The 25,790-nt window shown below is 47.7% G+C and overlaps 2 protein-coding genes and 1 non-coding gene across 3 annotated transcripts in view; all 3 read left to right on the plus strand.

Annotated features, from left to right (window-relative positions):
• Positions 1-13,014: 13,014 nt before the first annotated feature.
• LOC140213992 (5'-3' exoribonuclease 2 homolog) lies at positions 13,015-21,450 on the plus strand. The gene is made up of 4 exons (XM_072285198.1): positions 13,015-13,098; positions 14,331-14,495; positions 18,449-18,611; positions 21,404-21,450. The coding sequence occupies exons 1-4, from the start codon at positions 13,015-13,017 to the stop codon at positions 21,448-21,450; spliced, it is 459 nt and encodes a 152-aa protein (XP_072141299.1).
• Positions 16,649-16,834, plus strand: LOC126518440 (U2 spliceosomal RNA). The gene has a single exon (XR_007596398.1). It is a non-coding gene; the product is annotated as a U2 spliceosomal RNA (small nuclear RNA).
• A 2,834-nt stretch (positions 21,451-24,284) lies between the features above and the next one.
• The window catches only part of LOC126518213 (5'-3' exoribonuclease 2 homolog), a 35,084-nt gene continuing 33,578 nt past the window's right edge, over positions 24,285-25,790 (plus strand). The window contains exon 1 of the mRNA XM_055064646.2: positions 24,285-24,326. Coding sequence (XP_054920621.2) covers positions 24,285-24,326 — 42 coding nt within the window. The remainder of the gene's footprint in view (positions 24,327-25,790) is intronic.

The following is a 25,790-nucleotide window of genomic DNA, read 5'->3' on the forward strand; positions in this document are numbered from 1 at the left end:
CTCTGGCGGCAGGGGTTTGGGTTCTACCTGTGGATTTTGGAGGCGTAGCTTGCGGCGGTGATGCGCTCACACCGCTCGGCTACGTGTCGACGGTGGCGGCAAACGCATTTTGCTTTTCGCTTCGAAGCCGTCGAGGATGGCGCTTCAAAACGACCACAAATGCATACGTTTGATATAGCTTAACCTTCTCCTCAACCTAATTTCACGCATCAAAACGAGAAAGGCTGACTGATATTTGTGACATCTAGGCCGAGGTGCCTGAGTATGGGCTCGTCTCGCTGTGAGTCAGCAGCCGGACGCTGCTTTCGAGTTTAACTATTCTCGTATCGCAGCTCCCCTTCGAGCTAGAGGTTTGGCACTGGTGATCGCTTGTCATGAAAGGTTTGGACCTCAGGTTATGCTACTTAGCATTACTTTCCGTCGAAAAGAAGTTGTCATAGACGATGTTCGGGTCGCCCGCGGCGGCGACACGAGATACGCACGCAAGGGAGAAACGTTCTTCCCCTTTTGATCGCTGCGAGGGCGCGCGACATGTGAAGTGCGTGTGAAGGAGGAACTCACTCACCGGCCTGAGGGAGGGAAGCGGCTGGTTCCTTCTTTCTCGCTCCTTTTTTTTAAGAGTGTGGGGGAAAAGGGAATACGGCGGGGTCGACTTACAACGTTGGGTGCGGCGTGACGCTAGTGATCAAAGCACTTCGAAACCGAAAGTGGGGACATAACGCTGGTCTTATGATGTCCCTTCTAAGTCACAGTTGTAAGGAAATCGGATCCACCGACCGCTTCTCTTTATCATGCCGACGGTATTCAAACCACGAGAAAGGTATTACCGGAGCCTCCACTCAGCAAAATTGGGCTAGTATCAAGCGTGCCGATAATATCATCATTTGAGGCCTCGACACAAGGTCATAGTCACAAAGACGCTTGTGGCGCATTATTTGATCTTTTAGCCGAACGAAAGCGATTACCTTGCCAATTGTTGCAGCTTCATTCTACCTGCCTGATCAGCATTGGTATCGCGGAAATTCGTTTCTCCAAATTATGTATTAACGATGTCTTTATTCTCTCCTTGATCACGACCTCTTTTAAAATTTTCCCTTCAGTTATTCCGACTGCTGGATCGCATACTGGTCTAGTTATTGCACTATCTCTTTTTCTTTTCCTTTAATTGCGTTTCTCCTCTACGAATAAGAATTATCTTACGCCACTTTCTGCCGCCCTAATATTGACCTATCTTCCCTTGTGGGTACGAGCCATAATAGAGGATCATCCTCATCATCACTGGACGTTCCCTGGAAAGGTAAAGGAATCTTTTTTTTCTCTGCTCCAGGTTATCTCGGTGTCGTTTTCGGGGTTCGCGGCAGAATCCGGGAAGCCACGCCCACACCACTGGTGCCCCTTTTGTGAACGAGTCTCTTCGCTGGCCTCCACGGACGACATCGCGGACGGTTGCGTGAGCCTCCCTGGCTGTTTTCTTCTCGGCCTCATTTTAGTTTCCGCGTGGTCTTCACCCAATTACGCCGCGCCCCTTTCAACCCATAGCACGTAGTACAAACGTGATGTGACAAATCGCCACCTCCGCAACCGAGCTAATTGCATTAGTGGGTAACTACCGTGGTCTGTTCATATTCTTTTTCTCCAATTTGGTCGCTCAGAATAATAATAATAAAATAAGAATTGACAATTTCGCCCAAAGTGCCAAACGTTTCGCTTAAAGTTTTCGGACGGTCTTTTAACGATACACGGATGCAACATGTTGGCGCGACGTAGCACGTAAGGCAACTCCTGGTGGACAAAATGAACAGCACCCCGGCGCCTATCAGGCGTCTCAAAACGTTGGCGCGATGAGGGCCGCGAGTGACGTTACAGCCTGCAGGCATATGGCATACCCATTTGGTGCTCCAGATAAGAATGACCGGGCAACCGTTGGCCTTAGTGAGAGCTCAGCGGAATATCTACAAAACGTTGGCTTTACATTTTCAGCCCATTTCTCTCATGACAGTGACACAGCGGAGCAGCAGGAACGCTAGTGGGCCTACATAGAGGACGTGCCCGCAGCGCTTATGCCACCATGCAGTACAACGAAGACCGTTGCCTGGCTCTTGCCACCGAGGCGTTTAAGCGTAGCGTTGACAGAAGCCAAACGCACTGCGCGTGTTGGCTGCTGTCAACGCTACGCTTAAACGCCATGGCACGCATGCGGTCCTTTGCGTCTTTGTATGTATGTATGTATGTATGTATGTATGTATGTATGTATGTATGTATGTATGTATGTATGTATGTATGTATGTATGTATGTATGTATGTATGTATGTATGTATGTATGTATGTATGTATGTATGTATGTATGTATGTATGTATGTATGTATGTATTCATTTCATTCATTCATTCATTCTTTATTTCATTCCATACATGCATACGCACGTGCATACATACATACATACATACATACATACATACATACATACATACATACATACATACATACATACATACATACATACATACATACATACATACATACATACATACATACATACATACATAAGATGACGTAAAGGACCGCGTAGGGAAATTAACTGTAGTTCTTAAATGACGCAAAGAACTTACCTCATTTCCCATCCAGTTTATGGAGTACTTATGTTTGTCTACTAGAACTGATCCTGCGAGTGTAGCCAGCGCCACCACTGAAAGTGGATAGCCCAGAAAGTGCGCGGTAGGTCCCACCGACGCCATTGGTGGGAGTTGAACCCACGACATTTGGTGTTAATTATGGTGAATTAAGGTTAAATTCCGCGAAGCTGTTGCAGAACCACCGCTAAATTTGCTGATGGGGGTATGCAGTGTTTCATTGATGGTTCGGATGTTCCTTTTGAGCTCGTTTGTTTATTGAAACATATGCTGCTCTGCGTGTTGTGCGGGTGCTTTCAATGTATCTTCACTTTGCCGAGCCCTTGTAGCCTCCGCACTACGTTGGTATGAGCCACTGCGTTTTTTTTTCTTGCTTCCTTACGGGGGTATGAGCCATTCTTTGTCCCACGTGACTAGGTAGGCATGGAAATGCTTACTGATTTAAAAGCATTAATGCCCAATTGAATGCCGCTGAGTGGTCCTTCTATTCGTGAACTCCTCGCAGGCCCGCTTGGCGCGTTTGGATTTGGCCGTATACCGAGGCACAGTTACAACGCCGGCGAGGGCTTGCACGTACAAGGAACGTACAAAAAAGGCGTTTTACCTAGGGGACTATAATTCTTTCGCATTTCCACACAGAAGCAGTATTAAGTGTCTTTGCCGAATATTCCCGGCGCTTAGTTCGTTCCGATGGACTGCGAGCTTCGCGTCAGCCGTGATTTGGACGCCAGCAGTGAGCGTCCACAAGAGGGCACGTCGAAACAGCAAAAGAGTCCAAGGGACGGCCTATAGCAAGGCGCCGCCCCTTTGGTGATGCGACTATATGGGGCGGCGAAGAGAACGCGACAGCTGGCGAGCGTGCCTCATTTCTGCGTAGGGACGCGGAGGTTACACGGCAGTGTCGGCTGCAAGCAAGGTGTAGCTGCAAGTGATGCCATGGAAACGCCGGAGGTTTAGTCTTGCCGTTGTTCTCCCAACGAGAAAACGCGCGCATAATCCAATGAGGTGCACATGAGGGTGTCACCATCGTAAAAAAAAAAATAAAAATAAAAAAAACGAGGCCAAACGCACACGTCCAGCCTCGTACGCCTCACTCAAGTATACACTCTAAACATTTTTTACACTTTTATGGGTGCATAAAGGGTGTTCGGTTGTCGCGTGGCTACCACGCTCACGTTTAAGGGGTAAGATCAAATTGTTGGCGGGAACCATTGATGGCATCCTGTTCGGCGACTTTTTTTCTTGGAAGTAAAAAAAAATGACGACATCTGTTACAGGCTACATAAAATGTGCATTAACTAAAGTTTCTCCTGTCGGATATTTCTGTGCGCCCAAGGCTGTGAGAATGATTACGTAGTTTTCAACTACGTCTTTTATCGTCGCACGTCTACTTAGAGCCCCGTTGTCCTCTATAAATTTTTTATAAGGCCCCAATGCTAGGGGTGTTACCCGTGTGACAAGCAAACACCATTAAGGGTGTAAATATTTTTACACTGTAACCTGGCGAATATAATATGTATGGCACTCTCAAGTATACATCACGCTATTACTTCTGCTCAGCAGTAGTCGCCTTACGTGGTTGCGTTGTGCCAGCATGTGGCACCCCGGCGTCAAGTTTTGGAAAAACCGGGAGACAAGAGCAATGCGCCTGCGTTGCTCTTGTCTCCCAGTCTTTAAAGAAAAATTTGCGGTAACTCGGATGAAAACCATGTTGCTGGTGCGGGTGACGGCGAGCTATAGCCGCCCTCGGAGTATAGCGACCAGCTGCCACCGGCGACGCTAATTGGTGGGACTCCGTCACGTGTCTGTTCATTACAGGGAGCCCATGCCCTAGGATATCAAGAAAAATAAATTTTACCCTTAAAGACGGATAGCGCTCCTAGACCAAGCAGCGTGCTTTAGTAGACGTGCCCTTGGACGTCGCTCAGTGTGAGTGCCTTTGTCACACCTTTAGCATGTCTCTCACGTTCACTGTACTGTGTCTTGTGAGACCGGCGCTCCAATAATGGTGGTACTTCAGAAAGACAACTGAAAACTGCCTTTATTTTGCCTTGTATCTCAGGTACGAAGATGGAGAGAGGATTATTGAAGTGGGTAACCACGCGTTATCCGTCCATCATCACAACCGTTGTCGAGGACAAGGTCAGCCGGTGCTACCATCAAGCTTGGGGAAAAGAAAGCGATCAGTGTTCAATATGTCGGAGGGAGTAGTACATTCTAGGGGATAATTGTACAAACCATGTTCATTTTTTTAGACGAGCACCTGTATGTTGACGAATGCACAGAGTTGTTTCGGGATTGATCCGAGTTTGCCGGAGTCGATTTCGCGCGCCGTGTTTAAACAAATTTAGTTTTTTCCCTCGAAGCGGCAGTACCTGTATATAGTTACGCTCACGGTGTGTGCGTTTAGTGTACATTTCGTAATGTGGATCTGACAAAATATTGTGCATGTATGATTTTTGAGACAAAAGAATTGCGTCAGAACTGCGCAACTCCGGCCAGCTACATATCGTGGCCCGCATTTTCGAAGCCACAAGCATGCTGCCGCAGCGGGGCCGTGACGGATACTTACTTTATGACGAGCATGTCAGCACGATGGCAGGATAACTACCGCATAATGACGCCGATGGTCGACGACAAGAACTACGACGAACGCGTGCACAAATGCGAGAGGATGTCGATGCAGACTGATGACGCAACCAAGTCCTGACGAATATCGCGTCACACGACAACATAGTGGGCGGAGCGCCATCTAGATGGAAAGATAACATTAGGCTATACTCGCGGGCAACTTTTTGGGGCAATGAAGGGACAGCTATGGAGACAAAGCGCGCACAAGTGAGATCGCTTCTGAAAAGGGTCCCGTGTTTTCATCCACGTCAGTTTAAGCTGGAGAAGAGAAACATAAGCACCTTATTAGCAACAGTTAAATAAGATAAAGTACACCACTGAATGTAAAAGTTTACTTATTTTGCGGGCTTTTCCCTTCCGCGACTGGGCAAACGCAAGACTGTCGCACGTGGAAGCAGCAGCACTGTCGAACGCTAGCGGACTACTTGGCGCAGTAACACATGAGGAGTAGCCACGTGCCCGTAGCTTTCCCTTCATTCCCACAGAAAGTTGTCTGCGAGTATAGAATATCCTTGGGGGATACTAGTGTAAAGGGTTTGTGCCTAATGCGCCTATGACACAAGTTTGCTGAGAAAAACAGAACAGCGCTGCAAATATTGTCGTTGACTGTAATCTTAAGAGACCGCAGTGACGTGAACTGGAGAACAGCTTTATTTTGCAAACAGTCCTAAAATTTCCAAAATCTTACAAGTAATTCTCTTTTCGTCTAACTGTTTTACAGCCCTGCGTCGATGGCGGAAGAAACGACCGAGAAGAAAGCAGCGATCCGAAACAAACTTCGCCAGACTTTGACAACTTGTTTCTCGACCTGGGATACATCTTACGCGTGTGCGCTAATCCAGCTCATAAGTGAGTCGTAGGGCTCCTCTTCACTTTAGCATGGTCTCATCTTTATAGAACATTGACTTAAGCACGTTGTCTTGGCAATGTAAGAGATACCTGCGTGTGCAAAAAGGAAAAAAAAAAACGACTACCGTGGTGGAGTAGTAGCTTTGGCATTGCGTTGCTATGCCCGAGGTGGCGGGGTCAAATTCCGGCCGCGGCGGTCCCATTTCGATGAGGGCGAAGTCAAAACATAAATAAATTAATAAAATAAAAGGAAAATAAAAAAAATAAAAAGAAGCCTGTGCACTGTACACTGGGCACACGTTAAAGAACTCGAGGTGGTCAAAAATAATGTGGTGTGCCCTGCTTTGGTGTGTCTCATAATCATACGGTGTGTGTGGAACGTAGAACCCCAGAATAAAAAACAACAACAACCAGGTCCCAAGAATATAGCGCGTCATTCAGTAGGGTTCTACTTTACCAGAAAAAAAAAAGATTCTGCCGGTTAATTTTTTTTTTATTAAACCGTGGTGGCCAAAGAGACTGGCCTAAAAACCACTATCTTACAAAGAAGTAACGGTAACGTCAATAAAATTTTAAGTAGTGCGAATGAGAAATCGCGTGGTAGAACTATCATTTCAGCAGTAGTACATCCCTGCTAATTATTCGCTAATTGCTAATTATCTATTTGGCACTTGCATTTGACATTTAGTTATTAACATCCTGCTACAGATTTCGTTTGAGCACTTTTGCTCATAGAACCCGAACCTTCGCTCCCGGCGCGCATGGCACGCAGGAACGCTAGTTTCATGGTGACAGGAAGCAGTGATGTAGATCATGGAGGCACACTCCTTCCCATTATGGACGGCCTCCGCACCATCTGGACGGGACATTTTGCCTTTCGACGCGCTCATAGTTCCGTGATCCTCCAAGACTAGGTACAGCTTTGCTGTAGGTGGTTGGTGTAGGTGAAACGAGATGTCGCTGTCAGTCATTCTCGCGCCTCCGTCCACGAATGCCTCTTTGTGACGTCAAAATGCGAGGCGAGCGTCGGATGTGCATGCAGGCTGCAGACATGATACGGCACGTTTAATAACATGACAAGCTGAAACTGTAAATGTTGGGGAGGGGCGGGAGGAGGGGGAGGCGGGGAGGTCGTGTCGATGTGCACTGGCTTGAGTTGCAGTAACAGTGAATAGCTTTCAGGGCGGGGAGCTTGTCTGTCTGTCAATTATGAAATGACCGGCATCGATAGTGCACGATGTCTGTGTACCGCTCAGTAAACGTGAGAAAAACCTTTCTGACACGTACGAGCTTGCAGAAAACAAATGACTAAAGTACAGTGCTTCATTCGTTACCTACGTATAGCGTCGTGTCATGCGACGATACAATGCTGTTACCCCAGAAAGGGGTGCGAGGCTTTGCCGTCGACTTTGAAAGCTTCGGAATGCGTTTCCTCTAAGTTGCGCGCAAAACACCCTCTCTAGCATAATTGCTTTGGCTAAGGAAAAAGAAAGAAAGCCGTTGAGTGGTATTAAAAAATTCAATTAAATTATGGGGTTTTACTCGCCAAAACCACTTTCTGATTATGAGGCACGCCGTAGTGGAGGACTACGGAAATTTCGACCACCTGGGGTTCTTTAACGTGCACCTAAATCTAAGTACACGGGTGTTTTCGCATTTCGCCCCCATCGAAATGCGGCCGCCGTGGCCGGGATTCGATCCCGAGACATTGTGCTCAGCAGCCCAACACCATAGCCACTGAGCAACCGCGGCGGGTGTTGAGTGTTATTGCGGACCAACTGTGAATACGGAAACTTTGCTGCTGAGAGATCGCATTACTGACGGCACGATTAGGCAGGGCGCAGAGATGACACAGCCCTCTCTGTCCAATGCGAGTAGTTGTAACCTCGCATGTTACGTGCGAGTATTAGTTCAGACGCTTGCCCACGTGGACATACGTAGGCTCTTTGATCTGGCTGCACTTGCTGAACTAATTCCGTTGCGGTCCCGCGAGAGTGAATTCCGAGTTCAGAAAGTTGAGGTGCAGTGCAGACACTGGCGCTGCGTGTCTATTTCCAAAATGAATTTGAAAGTGCAACCATGGTGGTCTTCTGTTCGGTGAGTTTTGTGGGGTTGGCGCATTGTAGGCGTTTTTATGATCGTGGCTATTTTTTTTTTCTTCTCACCACAGCGTTCCTCGATGGTTTTGTGTCTCAACGCTGCTTCCCGTGCTTAAAAGAATTGTTTTTCTTTTAACTGTACCGGGGCTTGGTAGTACGCAGCCGCGGTTGCTTGCAGCTGCTTGAATGGAAGTGAGCAAGGCTGACAATCTGTATTGGCGCCAAACAGAAAAAGAAAGAATGAGCATTGAAATTGGCCTTTTTTTTTTCTTTTTGGTAATGAGCGCTGACACCCGAGAAGCAGGACCAAAGATTTCAAATAGAAACTCACTGTATGCATATTGCAACGCCCCAAAAAATTTACTTGCCTGTCGCAGGCTAAACATAGGGCCGTTTCTTGGGGCGCTATAATGTAAAGCTATTTCAAACTGTTTCTATTACGTTTCTACAACCAGAGCTGCACGAGTAGTAAAAAATTTTTCCGGCCACTCCCGCTTGGCCTGTGTCACGTGACTACACGTCAATAGCGGCGTGTGCGCGTTGATTATGCATGATTAGACCGAACAAAAGGAAAAAATAATTATTTCTGATTCCACACGTTGCTCGCCATTAAGCGACCTTCGCTTTTGGTCGTAAGTTTCCGGGTTTCACACTCTTCGCCTTTCTTTTACGCGACGTCACAAAACCGCGAAAAACTCACGACGTCGAAGTTGCGTGTACGCATTTAAAATGCATGATTATGCTGAACAAAACATAATTTTTTTCCTACTTCCGTAAGGAATGGAAGACGTCTGCCTGCCCATCGCTCTGGCACTGGCTACTCGGAGCTGCCGTGGAGAACGGATGCATTTGTGTATAATAACAGCTTTTGCATAACAGCATAACGTTGTCGATCCCTTTCCGCACATATAAAACATCGCCCTGCCAACTCTGGTTCGCTTAAGATCCGTTTTAGCGCTATCCTATCTTTAGCCATCCGTTGCACGCCGCTGCCATTTTCGAGAAGCCAGCGCAAGCTAAGCAAGGGGAAGCGGACCAATCGCAGATGCCGGCACCACCTTCCTTATCCGGTTATCTATTTTCACTTCACTGGCTCGACCCCACCGAAACCCTCTCCATTCCTGCATGCTTCTCCCCTCTTGCAGGCCAATCAGATAAGAAAACACAAACCTGCGAAGTTGGCCAATGCCATTCCCTTTGAAATCGCACAAAAGCGATCTCCTACAAACGTAGCGTGCGTTTGATTGGACAGGTCAAACGAGACTGCAGAAAACCCACCGATGCGCTCGTTGGCGATTGCACAAATTTGGCATCAGGAGATCGTAGTAAAAACAGACTGGAAGAGTTTTTTTTTACGTTATAAGGCCCCTTGTCTCACTAACGAGCACTGTGCAATGACGTACAGCGAGAACGTTTCGCTGAACGTCGTTCACACAACGTCAACAAGCTTCACGCTGTCGTCTGCTCGAAGCTTGGCTGCGGCGTGGATATGTCACTGCGATTCGGCTGCACCTCCTATCCATGGGTCGTGGACTGGCCGCGAACTCGCCGCACACTCTCGCAAAAGAAAGAGGAGTGTGCTGAAAGCGCATGCGGCACAAGAAAAACGAAACAAAAAGCAAAGGAAACAGCAACAACAACAACAACGAATACGAAAGTGCTGCACTCCTTGAAATAGTGCGGAGAGTGCAGCCATGCGGAATACACCTGCAATATTGAAGCGCAAGAAGAACCCATGGAACAAGCGGTGGCACTGTGACACGCGTCATGCGAAGAGCCCGTTAATATCCATGGGAGACTTTTGCGATCGCGCTTCAGTTACCCAGTACGATTACTTGCTCGGTGTGTTTTATCTATTCCGCACGTAGGTTCATTGATATGGCGGCAAATCACCGAATAGTACGAGCCCTTGTGCTTCTTGCATATCCATAGTTAAGGTGACACAATAGCTTCACTTTCACAAGTTTCGCACGAGCTCAATGACTATGGCATTACGCTACTGAGCTCGAGGATTGGATTTTGATGTGGGTGAGCTGCAAAAGGCACCCGTGTACTTCGATTTAGGTGCACGTTAAAAATTGAAAAAAAAAACAAAAAACAAGATGGCCAAAATTGTACGGGAGTCCCCCGCTACGGCGTGCCTCATGATCAGGTTGTCGTTTGGGCACGTAAAAGATTATAAAGCAATAAATTAATGAACTTTTACGTATTTCGTAGTTAGGCGCAATGTCTGTGACGAGCAAATAAAACTCGAAGAGACGCTTTTATTTTTATGAATCTTCGTGATACAGAGAACGAGCGAATTAGAGAAAACGCATGCGACAAGCTCTGGAAATGGCACAATTAGAAGTACGCAGTGCGATTTATGCATCCAGGCAGCGTCACGAACATAAGGCGGATGGCGCGCCGAGTGGCCGCCGTTATGTTCTATGAAAACTTAGCTAACGCACCGGACACTGCATGTAGCACGGAAATAGCTCGTTGCGCAAATCTCGGGTAGGCACACTCAAGAACACATTGCGCAAGCAAAACGAGACCATATCGTAATTATGTAGTGGCGTTTAACGTCCAGAAACGGCACAATGAGTTATGGACGGTGGAGCGTTCGGAGGTTGGAGGTTTCGGAAACAGTGGATGGCTCGGAAAGAATTTTGAACATCGGTAGTTGTTTCGACTTGGAAGCAAAGCACAGTAAACAGGCGTTCTCGCGTTCCCCGCGCAACGCCATTGGGCAATGCCATTGCCCACTGAGCTGGCGCGGTGGAGTAACTTATAGTAATTCACATTTCGAAGCGATATGGAACGCCTGTATGTTTCGTACCTTATCTGATCACATATCAACGCAGTTCTCGTTCATACACCGGCTTCTCTGAAAAACGGACGCTGGATTACGAACTTGGTGTGGTCACGTGGCCGGTCTTTTAGATCACAACGGAACTCATGCCGAGACTTTCACTTGATCCCAGTATGGGACACGCTCATTCCGGGGCACTAGAGAGCATACTAATTCGGAGCATTCTTTCGCTCACCGCTCCCCACCTCCCCACCCACTCTCAACCCCATCACTTATCCGGTGCCGGCTGCTGGATGCTCTCAACTGTCTTGCACGATTGCTTGGTACCGCACATGGTGCATACGAGCTCCGGATTACGTGTAAAACAGAGCACAGGGCATGCACACGAGGGCGGGCACGAGCTCCACCACCAGTGCGCCGTCGTCGTCATGACGTCGTTCATTTCGTCACCTTCATTTAATTGTGACCATTCATTCGTTTGTCATGCCGTCGCACCGTTCCACCGTCTTCACTCGTCGTTGCCACGCCGCCATCATAGTCCCGTCGCCATCATAACATTGTCGTCTCACCATCGTAAACAGCCAGTTGTCGACACACCATCCTCATCACGCCCTCGTGATATTGCCGTCATGCTCATTCCGTCGTCGTCATTCATTTGTGGCGTGCTGCAGTCGGAAACGTTTCGTTATTGTCCCTCCGTCATCGGCATTTCAGTGTCGTCGGCCTATTATCGTCATGCCGTCATTATCGCGTCGTCGTCGTCGCACTACCCTCATCATTATGGTCATGCCATGGTCGTAATGCCATCGTCGTCCCAGTATCGGCACTACTGAAGCATATTTATCTTATTGTCCTCATGCCGACGTGGTCGTGCCGTCGTCATACCATCGTCGTCCTGCGTCCTATTGTAGTCAAGCCGTCGTCATCACGTCGTCGTCCGGCGTCGTCTTTATTTCCATCCTATTCATTCTTTCTTCGTCATTGCGTCGACGAGACTGCGTAAAAGTAATGTCGTCGCCATCGCTTCAACAGCATCATCTTATCATATTGATTCCATAGGTCTCATCCCATTGTTGACGAGCCGTTGTCTTCGTCAAGCCGTCGTCGCGTTGCTATCATCATTGCGCCGTTTTCATATAGTTGTCTTGATGCTGTCATGGTCGTTCCATCGTCGTCGTTCTGTCTTTGTCATTATGGTGCTGTCGTCCCGTTGTCACCATGTCGTCATCATCACCCCACCATCGTCGAGCTGTCGTCATCACAGTTTTGTTGCCATTCCATCGTCGTCGTTCCTTCCTCGTCGCTCGTGGTATAGGCATCGTTAAACGTCATAAGATTACGTTGAGTTAGGCATTTTCCAGTGAAAATATGTTCGACTGGTCGTGTGCTCTATATTTGCAAATGGTTGATAAGCAAGAAGTATTCTTCGCAAGCACCAACGAAAGCTTCGCTTAAGCTCATTCCCACGGAGCGTGTGATCCATATATTTTTTTTCACGACCTTTAATATCCTCGTAGCTATAAAGGCTTGCTAGCGTCGCTAGTATTGACCGATTCATACAGCTCGTTACACATGTTCATGCCTTCGCGCATGCTCTCGACTTCATCACTATGTCCCTCGGCCATCTACTCTGCGTTATTTGGCATCCCGAAATCACACAGTATCCCAAGAGCAGGAGTGGTTGCAGTAGAGAAATAAACTCGAACATAAACAACGTGTCAAGCTCATACCTGTGCTAAATGCAGGTACAGGTCAATACACAGTGTGCACAGCTCCAACCATTGCTGCCGAATGAACCGCGCAGCTCGGTGACGCCACTCTAAGCATGGTGTCCTGCCGGCAGGGAGCTGCTAAATTGCTGTTTGATTATTCGCATTAAAAAAACAAAGCAAAACAAAGTAGCGTGAATAAATTATCTGCAATGCGGTTTTTTCTTGGATTAGATAGCGAGAGAACAAGTGAATCTTTCCTGATCTTCGCGCAGGCCTGCTCCCAATAGCGAGGACGAAATAATGAGGGACACTTTTGACTACATTGACCGAGTCTTCAAGATCGTTCGGCCAAGAAAACTACTGTACATGGCCCTGGACGGTGTGGTGAGTAAACGCATCGTGGTGGCTGACGTGTCCGCTGCATAAGTGCGTGTCTTCGGAAGTTCGTAAACAAGTTTCGCGTTTAACCCGTCCACTCTGACATCGAGCGTATGCTTCAGTTGTCCGTTTCGCTAACCTTATCGCAAAGAGAAAACTGGGCGATGCCTTCCTTTATTTTATATTTCTATGACTTACTTATTGTTCGAACTAAAGTACTTCAATGACGTTGGAAAGTGTTGGACAACTGTTTAAGCATGGTTTCACATTGTTTGACGAACAGTGTCATATTTGAGGGCGTTCTTTCTCTTTATGTGAACCGACAGAATACCTTAAGTACAAACGGGGATTTTGTATCCCTACGATTTCATCGTAAGTTTCTAGACTTGACGAAATGAAACGTTTAAAGTGCCGCGCTGTTCCTGCTTTCTTGGAAAACGGGAGTGTCGTCTCACTCAGTTAACCGGAATCATCTTAGTGCTCAAGCAAAGGGCGCTCAACGAAGGAACACCTTCTCCAACATGTGTGGCAGTGATCGAGGCTTCCTCCTCCCTCACCGCTATACTAACATGCCGGCACTATTTAATTACTAATAGTGCCGCTATACTGCTTACTACTACATTCACTACAGCTACGTCTGCTGACATCACGAGCACTGTAAATAGTACTAGTTCTATCCTTACTCACTTCAGCAACTGTTACCACCACCAGTCACAGTTGTTCCCACTGCGACGATTACTATTACGGACCGAAGTACAATTACTTCTAGATGTGCGTATCAGTGGAAACACGTCGCGATGTGTCTTGGTGGCGCAACGATCTGCGAAAAGATGTAATATGAAAATGATTCGAGACGAAAAATTTTCCCAATTCTTACTCTGCAAGTTGCAGCTGTAAAAGGCACTGTGCGATGCACCTTCGCTAACCCTATAGAAAACTAACCTGCCAAGTATGACCAGGCCGCCTTCAAGAAAGATGGGTGGACCCTATCGAAAAATGTCAGCCAGCCTGTCTGAGATATTCCATTGTGGTTAATGTGCTTTTTATCCTACTGTTTCGACCTATCGCCCTCTACTATTGGCTTCAAATGCTACCCTGGCTAATTCTGTAGGGAAGTCCCAGTGCCTTACCACCATGAGAGAAAAAAAAAAGACGGAAAGCTCCCAGGTATACTTGCAGAACAAGAGCACCTGATGCTCGTGGGCCATAGCAGTGGCTCGGCTCTTCACATAACGCAGGTGCCCAGGGCCAGAATGAACGCGGAGCGCTCGAAACGCTTCAAGGGCGCCGAGGAGTCCGAGCAGCGGGCCACGAAAGAGCACGCGCTGCGGTCGGCGCTGGAGGAACGCGGCGAGCGGCTGCCTCCCGAGCGTCCGGACTTCGACGCCAACTGCATCATGCCGGTATATAGGCGCGATCTCTCGGTCGCATCTTCGGGCTTTCACGCGATGATATAGCAAGCGCTGCAGTACGATTTCCTCTGTATAGAAACACATTTAAAACGCGTAAGCGTTCTCGCGAGAACTCCGCGGGGCCGATTTTCAATGACATTTGATTAAATTATGGGGTTTTATGTGTCGAAACCACTTTCTGATTGTGAGGCACGCCGTAGTGGAGGACTCCAAATTAATTTCGACCACCTGGGGTTCTTTAACGTGCACCTAAATCTGGTTACGCGGGTGTTTTCGCATGTCGCCCACATGGAAATGCGGCCGCCGTCGCCGGTATTCGATCCCGCGACCTCGTGCTCAGCAGCCCGACACCATAGCCACTGAGCAACCACGGTGGGTTCAATGACATTTGTGGCATTCGAGGAAGCTGCATTCTAGCATCTGTGAAGCATAGCATTTATTTGGGACCTAAGGTGTTTCACGAAAAATTCCAAATGTCGGTCGGCTAGGAAAAAAAATTACCGACGATTACGTTACTTCCTAATGTGAAATTTGAGCGCAGCAAATAAGCTGTTTCACCTTTTCGATAGATTGAGGCAAAGAAATCGAGCAACACATGTATGCGCTATCACGATCTGAAGATCCATGTTTGAATCTAGAACGGACGCCACCCATGGGTTAAAGTAATTAACCCGCTTTTGCTGCATGGTACGGGGTAGCATGACGGTGGGACGAGGTGTACCTGCTCGGAGAACCGAAATGTACTGCTCCCTGTCCGTGATGAGCTTCTGCTTCAGCCTCGCTTACTGCTGGTTGCTCTCGACGGCGGCGATGAGCCTCCGCTTCGGCGGCGCGAACGGCAGGGTCTTCTCGGCGGCGGCGCTTAGCCTCTGCTTCGGCGACGCGTACTCCTGGATCATCTCGACGGCGGCGACGGTAAGCTTCTGCTTCGGCGGCACGCACCTCTGGATTCTGACGGCGACGGCGCTGGGCCTCTGCTCTGGCAGCTCGTTTAGCAGCAGCAGCAGCAGCAGCAGACGGAGGACTTCCATCGGTCGTCTCGCTCATGGCTCAGAAAGAACTGGCAGATAATTTCGCAGTGGCGAACGGCAGCGGCAATTTCGGCTCGGGCGGTGCACATATACAGATCCGCCGCCACCGATCTGGCTCTCTGATTGCCACCGCACAGGGCGAACGGCAGCGGCAATTTCGGCTCGGGCGGTGCACATATACAGATCCGCCGCCACCGATCTGGCTCTCTGATTGCCACCGCACAGGGGTTGCATTGGAGGAGGAGCGAAGAAAGGAATTAAGTTCGAGCCGGCGCTTTGACAACCGGAGACTCGCAGGAAGAGGGGGGAGGGGGGCGGCGTGTACACCCAGCGGCAAACGATGGGGGCAGAAGCGCGCGCAGCAAGCGGACAACACGATAAAGGGAGGAGGGAAGAGATAGCAGCGACTGACTGATGCCGCTGACGGCGATAGTGAGTCAACCCCAGCTGCGGAGTTGGTTTCAGGGACAACGCCGCCGATGCCGACACAAACAATATGATACCCTCGCTTCCGCAGCGCTAAGAACCAGGTCTAGCCGTGGGAAGGTGGTCACGTATTCGTCGACGTGCCGGGGCCTACGTGAAATAACCGGCGCGTCGGCAACTGAAGAGCACCCTATCCGCCACACAAGAACAGGGGGGGGGGGACCCTTTCTTCCTCTTTCTGCATGGCGGCGACGGTGTTCTATGCAGTCACGTTATCTTGACTCTCTAGCGGCGTCAGCGGCATCCAGCGGTATCAGTCGGTCGCTGCTAGCGCTGGGGGGATGAAAGGGGGGCGGAGCTGGTTACGAGGCCGACGACAACGCCGACGACGACGCGAAACCCAGGAACGGACGCCAAAGAGCTGCGCTCTAAAAACAGTCATGAGCCCTTCCACTTTGTGAAGGTGGATGATCAGCGAAGCACACGACACAAAGGTGAAACAGAATTTCGAACAAAGGTGCAAACTCGTTTACCCTGATTTTTATTCTCGTTCGCGTGGACAACCGGGCCGGCGCCCCGAGGAGGCGGAGGAAACAATACGGGACTGCCACTATGGGAGAGCGGAAGGAAAGGAAAGTAGATGCACAAGCTCTTGGAACGGCGACAAAGAGAGGGTGATGCGAACGTAGACTTGGTCGCGACGCGGGTGAAAGTGTAGTATCTGTTCATATTAGCTTAATATCTCACACGGATTCTATCTGGACCCGAAATATTAAACTCCTCAGTGCAGGTTGGCCGAGTGCCTAAAGCCTGATCCACCGTCGCCGCTGGTCGGCCCGGTATTGCATTACCTCCGGGATCGGCCCACGGCTTCTGCACACGCAGCACAATAGTACGCGGAACCTTAGCCATAATCAGCTTCGCTGTAGGAAGAACGATCTCGAAGTGTACAAACCCGTAACTCTGCATCAAAAGCAAATCGCGACTGTGTGAACTGCATCTTTCAGTGCGTTTAACGCGGACGATTGCAAAATATGAATTTCAAGCTCACGTGACATTGTCACAGCGGTTACGACGCTTTCCCTAAAGCCATAGTCGCAATTTAGCCGTATATTTCCGAGCCGTGTATTACTTATTAGTTTTGTACGCCTCAATTCTCCAAATAGACTCAGTTTACGGAATCGTGATGCCTTTTGGTATTGCTGCCTTATAGAGTTGTGAACTTGATACTTGAGTGTATCTTCATTATCTTTTTTTTGCATTTTTAACTACTTCCACTGGCGCCATTTTCAAATCTTCTAGAAAAGCCCATGGCGCTAATGCAAGAACACTACTAGAGTTACTAGATCCTTGCTTCTTCTAATGCGAAAGCATTTAATGCCCCGCTACGCAAAAATCCGTCGTGGTCGGCGTGACCGAAACAGGGCACCAAATATCGCCGATGGCGAGTAAAAACACGTTAAAAAAGGCTTAGGTTGACACCGAATTTCTCAAGAAGGTTCCCGTAAATGAAGTAAATTAATGGCTTTGGAAAGAAAATTCAGTACACTTCGGTCTGGGTGGGAACCGAACCCGGGCCTTCGGGGTGCGAGACGAGCAAGCTTCCCCGCTACCACGTCGGCTCCTCGGTTTTGGCTGACAAAAGGTGTACGTAGTGCGTGCGTCATTGGGCACGTGACTTCACAGGAGGTGGCGCTGCCTCATGAGTGTATAGTGTAAACACGTTCATGACGCTCCGAGGCCTGCATACGGTGTAATGCTATCGCATTACCACGCGTAAGCAGTCTTATGGGTCTGTGCCGATTTTTTGTTTTGCGATGCAGGAAACCTCACAGAAGAACTGTTCACTGCTTGGCATAAAACATCGATTTGTTCGTTCCCGTACATTTAGTTAATATCTACGAAGCTAAAGCTAATTCCTGAACTGTGTCCCCCACAAGGAATCCGAGGTGATGACTGCATAACGTCGTGGAGTGAAGCACGGTGGTTTGTTCAAGAAACACCAAAAAACGAAAAACGCTCTTGTGCTTACGCTTAAGCGCATGTTAAGCAACCTCTGGTGGTCAAAATTTGTCCCCGTTTTGGCGATCCTCATTATGGTTGCTTTTGTACCTGAAACCCAATTATTTAATTTATGCATTACCAAGCAGGTCACATTTAGCGCCAGCGAAGGCTTTAAATGGCGTATGTGAAATTTAATTCTGGGTCTGTATAGGCTCTAGAGCCAGGGGATTTCAATAGGAGGCACGCCCGAGTGGGCCACTCCGAATTATTTTGACGGGATCCTCTTCAACGGGCGCCTAATGCACGGTGTACACCCGAAGCGCTCCTGCATCCCAGCGAGATTAGAATCACGTCCCCGTTGAGGCTCTCCTCTCGCGGATTTCGGACTACCGCCTTCGTCGGTATTAAAGTAAAGGCACTTTCAACGGTACAACGCCGTGCGTGCACATCTAAGTGGCCCTAAGCTGCCTTTCCGGAACGCAGGGCACCGGTTTCATGGAGCGGGTCACCAAGTCGCTCCACTTCTACATTCACCAGCGGCTCAACTGGGACGACAGCTGGAAGGACGTCCAGGTTGCGCTGTCCGACTCAAAGGTGCCCGGCGAAGGAAAGCAGAAAATAATGGACTTTATCCGGACGCAGGAGAGTGAGTGCTGGCTTCCATCACTCCATCGTCGACGCCCATAGCCCATGTGGCTTTCTTTTATTTAAACAGAATCTAGTGCAATACAAGATGATTTTAATATATTGGAAAGCATATTTAGCGCCACCGAACAAGGACAGAAGGGAGACGACACCACAATGCGCTACAAAAACGCATTGTGGTGTCGTCTCCCTTCTGACCTTGTTTTCTGGAGCTAAATATGCTTTCCAAGTCAGTTTACCAACACGCCCAACAAATGGCAATGTTAATATACCTTGTTTAACTCAAAAAGCGCTGTTACCGGTCATTCTGGTGGCAGCTTTCTTGTGATATTGATTTCGATCGTACTGCCATATAAGAAACTTCCTGTGTTAGACGAGAATAGCGAGGGGAAAGGGGGGACAGACGTAGAGAAAGGATAGGCAGGAAAGGCAGGAAATGCAGGAAGGACGACGGTAATCCGGATGACGGAGAAACGGAAATACAAAATACTGGTTGAAACAAACCACGCAAGCAAGTTGTTGTGTGTTTCAGTTATATTATGCACAAACAAGACAGCCTTTATTTTATAGTGATTGATAATTAGGTTTCGAAGGGAATTCGGGGTGTCGACGCATGTTGCACTGTTTTGCTGTTCTGTGATTGCCAGAAAATTGGTAAGAAAACTTGCGGAACTCGCCTTAACGGCCTCACTGTAAGAAGAGTGAACAAACAAACAAACAAACAAACAAGCAAACAAACAAACAAACAAATACAAAAGAAGAGTCAGAAAGTGATATTCTTCAGTAGGCGAAATAGTCTATTGCTTCTGTAACCTGATAATGAGGAGAGGTTTGATGTGACCTTGAAACTGGTCGAAGGAGTATGTTCCGGTTCCGGTGGAGAACGGGGCTGCAATTAAGAAAACTGCGGTCCGAAGGTTATTGCGCGCTGTGACGCGTAAGATTTGAACAACTTTGTGAAAGAATCGGGAACAAGAGAGCCAACATTCGGAACGGGTCCGTCACCGCTGAAAAGCCACAAGTCACATATTTGTGAACGCGACGCACGGGACTGCAGTGTGAACCCGTCTTTCTACATTATCAAGCTGCCGGTAGGCGATGGTTTCCACGGCAATTATTCATGCGAGGTAGTTGAATTTCCTTGTCTATGCATCTTAGTGGGGCTACCTGGTTTAAATTCAAAGCTGTATGCAAGAAATCGGCCACATCAGGACGTTCCGTTCTTATGTGAAAAAAATTACGCTCATAGTGGATGTGGCGTCCAAGCGACGGTAATAATTACTGCAGAGCTAACACCTCCTCGTTACAGCAACGGGAGAAGTCTTTCGCGGTGGTAGAAAATGTAGCAGCGACAAGATGCCCGCCCTGTCCCACATTTCTCTTCGCGCGTGAAAAATCTGTCGTGACGCTAATGCGTGTGCATTCGTAACCTTCGTCGAGCAGCCGGCGAAGTTCACTGACTGTTGAACTGTGTTCCAGCGCAAACGTCCTTGGATGCTGTTCCCTTCCGACGGGGCAGCACGTTACAGAGACCGAGCAACAGCAACAAAAAAAAAAAAAAGAATCCCGCGGACCAAGTTTTGGATGCGCGTTAAACAAGCCCACGTGGTCAAAATTGATGTCCCCTCGCAACACCGTCTCTCATAGGCACTTTACAGCTTTGAGTCCTTCGACGCTGTGAAACAATGGATGTCGCGCAGAAGTCCAGAAAATGGAACCCGGAAATGCTGCGTTGGATATTCTCGCATGCCAGTTTTCCGGGGCATATTGATACGTGCACAACAATCCGTTGGCGACTTTGTTCCTCAGAGCTTGCTCATTGTATATACTAAAACAAAGCAGTGAAAAAAATAAATAAAGAGAAACTCGCAAGCTCACCACGTTATGCATAACCTGAGGCATTTAACGCAATGGCATTTCGGGGTAGCTCTCAGTCGATGATTTCCACCATATTGACACTGAATGAAACTCGAGTTTTCTGTGAAACGTACTGTGAAACATTTGCTGGGAGAATACTGTGAACGCTTCGTTTCGATTGCTTCCCTGCGGATTTCATTTTTTTCTATCAGCGCTATCCTTAGAGTATCACCTATGGGCAACGTTTGGAGATCTTGTTGTGTTCCTCGTTCAGTCTGCTGCCGGGAAGGCGTGCGTGGTCATTGTCCGCTTAGGCCTCCTAGCGTGTTGAACGAAAATGCAAACTGCAGTTATTTACGCTCACCGATCATTTCGGTGTGCAGTGTTCCTGAGGACTTGCGGCATATTTTCTGCGACTGCAGCAGATCGTTTATCGGACAGCCTATGAAGACTGCGTTGCGTGTGTACCACGACTCTGGCTTAAAACTTCGGGACTTTATTGGCCCGCGGCAAAACACTGCGTGCAACGAAAGCGCTTCTAACATTTTTTAGAACCATACGGCCCTTAAGGATACTAAATAAATTTTGGGGTTTTACTTAGCCGAAACCACGATTTAATTATGGGGCGCACGCCATAGAGGGGGACTCTGGATTAATTTTTGACCACCAGGGAGATCTTTCACGTGCCCCCCAACGCACGGGGCACGGGCGATTTGGCATTTCGCCCCCATCGAAAAAAGACTACATGAACCATTTGATTACGTGCGTGTTTATAGGTTGCGTGTATCGTCCGCGTGTTTGTGCGATGACAGCGCACATTGCGTACTTGACTCAACAACTCTAAGTGGCACGTCAGGCGGTCAGCCAGGCAAATATATCGAACTTAATGAGGACAGCATCTCTCAATCTCTCTCGCTCTCCTATCTACAACCGCAGATTTGACGAGAAGGGTGATGCTGAGCTACCACGTGACACTGACATAGTAGCCTGTGGCAGGCCTGCGCTTGCGTCCTCTTCACTACTTGTCCTAGTTTCCTCGTCCTTTAGAACACTGTTTCGCTCCTAACCTATACACCCGCATCCTCCTTTTTTTAGGGATTTTTTCCACGATAACTCTCAACGCCGAGCGCACTTGAATAATCTGTAAATTCCTGTCGCATTAAAAAGCGCTTCCCGAAAATTTCGACTCACAACTTCCTAAGTTCTCTGTATAGCGATGACGATCACATTTAATCGTCATAATATGTGTTGCATGTCTCTTATTTGGATTTGTCTTTGCAGAGCGCCCCAACCACGACCCGAACACGAAGCATTGCATTTATGGTCATGATGGTAAGCGGGTCATTTGTTCGACGTGTCTCGTGTTTTACATTAGGATAATGAGGGCGCAGGAAATTTTGGCGTCCGCCTTCGAGGCTTATTCACACTGCTTAGCATGCATCGATACGCAAAGTTATAAAAGTTCGCTGAAATTCATGCAGTCGAACGCATTCAAAATCGAGCCACACCTTTCCATCTTACTCAATTATACACGTCATGCCAATCTCACGAGCATGAAATGACCTTTTAATTTACTGGCCCCATGGGCGCATCGTAAGTGTTCTGGTCTTTCGCATAGAATGTACCATTACAGCCCACTACTGAAATACAATATTTTCTTTTGGCTAACATATATAGGGTGTATTTTTAGCTGCACCAAGCTTATAAAAAGATTGTCTGTGGCAGATAGCGCACTTCTAACCCTTGGTCTAAATTACTCGATGAGGCGGGGCCACGACTTCTCCAAGAAATCAAAACACTTAATCAAATAATTCACTTCATTACGCGAATTAACTGTTTAATTACGTATTTATTGCGGCCCATATTTAAATCTACGAATTATAGCCGGTGAGTTCGCAAAGCGTTCCCACCTGAAACGAATTATCGGGACTTCACCAGTTTCGATATATTATATTTTCAGTGTCCGACGAAATGCATTGAACACATGACCTCAAGTAACTCTTTTTCGGGCACCAACCAGTTGTTCCCGATATAATTTTTCCTGGCCACACTTCCAACGACTGGGGTGCGTAGACAGAGAGGTATCGAAACCGACGACAACATAATTTTCAGCTTATTAGGTGTGCTGAATGCTTATAAATCGCTGAGGTCAGATTTAAGCATGTTGTCACGTTTTCGTCACCGTTGCTGCTACTTTCTCGCGTTTATTTTTGTTAAATATTCGAGTGTTAGGTTCTTGCGTTCGGAGACTCTTCTTTAATTGCAGCTGACCTGATCATGATGTGCTTGGTGATGCATGCCACAAACATCACCATCATCAAGGAGGACCACCGCTTTGACATCAAGTTCTGTCGACTCTGCCAACAGACGGGTGAGCTTTGCTGCCTTGCAGACTTCCGCGCTAGTCAAAGCTTTCTCGTTCAAATGCGGAAACGTTACGTAGAGCTTTCTACAACTGTTTACTCAAAACAAGAAAAGTGTGATGTGGAAATGTTGCTGCGGTGATGCGAATTGCCGAACAATCCAACAACGCTGCATTGTAAACATTATTTTAGCATTGCAAGCATGCCGTATTTGACGCCATGGTAAGACAGAACGTTGCGAGTATGAAAGGGCAGTGCTATTCAGTTGTCACAGATGCACATTAACACATGCGAGTAAGGAATGGAATGCCTTCACATCGTCAATTCGCGAGAAGGCCAGCGTGGAAGTCTTTAAACTTCAGTACAGGGCAGCGAAATTACGATAATGCACATTTCATCGCGAAGAATTGCTCTAGTTCTGTACCGGGAGCATATTTCATATACGCCTGAGAGCTTTTAAGCAATTACGTTCAACTTTCTGCGGCCCCTGTGCGAGTGGAATTTCTGAATAAATTTCAAATGTAAAATTCAAATGCAAGCGTAAATTGATACATCAATGATATTTTCTCGTTCGCACTTTCACAAAGTAGAGGGAGGCGACAGTAGAAAGCAGTGTCCCCTGCAGGTCTTTGATGGACAGTAAAAGCAAATACTGAATCAATCTATATTGATAGAGGTTACCAATCTATATAGAGACCTCGCAACGTATGTTCTATGTTAAGTTACGGGGCGACTTGCGAATACATCCCTAGCTCTACCGACGGTCTCGGACGTCACGTTGTATCGGGTACTGCCTAAAGCTCCTTCTATGCACCATATGGCGGGTGAAGTTCATTACATCCAGTGCGTCTTCCGGGTCGGCATCGAACCCGTTTTTTAGCAGCTCAACGCCACGGCCACTGAGCTAGCGTGGTGGGTGCAGACGCCATGTAGCACGGGAACACAGGTGTGACAGACTAGTGAGTTATTCTGTAAAAAACGGCCTAATAATAGAAGTGCATACTTTATGCGTGTTATTATGAGGACACGCATAAAACCTAATATGAACGGGACGCGTAACGCAATCGGAGGTGATAGTACACTTTCATAATGGCGACACTAGTCATTTCGTGCGAAAACGTCGTTTTGTGTTTCTTTTCCTGCTTATCGAAGGCTCTCATTTCTTTGTAACAGTGGTCACCCCGGCTGCTCGGGAACTTTCATTTATATCTCGTAACTTTACATAATTCTGATCCTTTATGCCCCTTTGCGCTCGTGTGCACTTCTCTATAGATGACAAACATACCACATGGAAACGTATTTAAATGTAATAAGTTCACAGCGTTTACGAGGAAATGTGTGGCGGGTATCCGGTACTGTAACGGGGGGCAAATGCGTGCATAAATCATTTCGAGTTGCGAAAGTAACAAACGCTGAAATTCCTGCATCCTCTACGCTGGCGTGTAGGTCACGACATGGACAGATGCGAAGGCCTTCCCGACGAGCGCCAAGAACGGGTGAGCTGTTTCTCTTTTTCTGTAGTTTTGTCTATCGGTCGATTCATCATCGCTTTTATCTTGCGCAGCAACGTTCTTAATTAACGATACGGTGCCGAGGAACAGCACAGATAATCATTTACGAGAAGCTGCAACGGATGCGTCGCGTTCTTTGCTGCTCGCATAAAGTAAACGTCATTTCAATTTCATAGGAAGCTATTCGCTTTTAAGGAACATTTTAGGCAGGAACATTCTGCCGTCAGTGACAGACCCCCAGGATCGCAAGCACACCATGTCTGCCATACAAAACATAAGCCGTACAACATAATCCACACAACGCACCATACCAAAACCACTCACCAGTTTGTTTTTTACGAGCAGATTTTTTCACTCAATTTGACATTTAAGTTTCCTTTAACAATTCGTACCCATTAAGCTTTCTTCTTTCTTGCGTTCCTACTGCTATTTTGGTGTATGGCGAGTGGGCTTTCGTCTCATTTTCTGCTACTCGATTTCACATTCAGTACAAAGAACGAGAGCGTAAAATGCGGCGAAGTGACAAAAATTCCTCCCGAACCCGTCTCGCGGTAAATGTCGACGCTAATGGGAAATAGCACCGAACGAATTTAGCGACACGCTTCACTGCCAGTGCCGAAACGCGCCACGTGCGAGGCGCGTGTGCAGCCGGGCTCCTCTCGCTCACGCTTCCCATTGTACACGCTGCGCCCCCTGGCGCAGCCGCCCCGAAGTCCGCGCGTGGCGCGTGTATGGAAATATATTCAGACAAGATTCTATGTACATGCAGAGCGTCCCACGTAACTTTAGCGAAACTTTAGAAATATGCATATGCCACGTTGCTGGACAGAACCGAGGTAATGTTGTTTGCCGTCGCTCGGAGATATTCAGATTAGTTTTTTTTTTGCATTCCGCGTATTTACATATTTAGTCTCACACAATGTTACTCTTGAGTCCGCAGCTACTTCGAGCCTTGTAATCCACTGTGCATTTTCTGGATAATAAACCGCACATTCAATTTTAAATAATCAAGTTCGAGGCACGAGGACGGAGAGTCCCTTAAGGGTACCCTGAAACAATTTTCACTATTTTGTACAGGAGTACTGACTCGCTAAGGTACGTCCTTCTGATCATTAATTGACGATTCTAAGGGCTCCGCGTGGAGCGTGCGATTTATTATAACGTTTTATAAACGTACACCACTACCAATCGCAGCACGCCATTCGGCTGAGTTTTCAGCCGCCCCTGACCAGGTGACGTATGTGACCGATGAGGCGATCGTATGACGCCAGTAGGGCGAGCTATCAGACTGACTGCCCAGAGCGCGTCATCAATAATGTTTTTCCAACTTTATGGCGAACAAATGTTGTTTGTGATAGTCGGAATCTTAGTTAATTTGTTCCTATAAAAAAGAGAAAGTAACAGAAAGAGACTGCACAAGGACAATTTACCACTACACTCAAGACTTCC

Source organism: Dermacentor andersoni, chromosome 11, assembly GCF_023375885.2.
Source record: "Dermacentor andersoni chromosome 11, qqDerAnde1_hic_scaffold, whole genome shotgun sequence".
NCBI lineage: Eukaryota > Metazoa > Arthropoda > Arachnida > Ixodida > Ixodidae > Dermacentor > Dermacentor andersoni.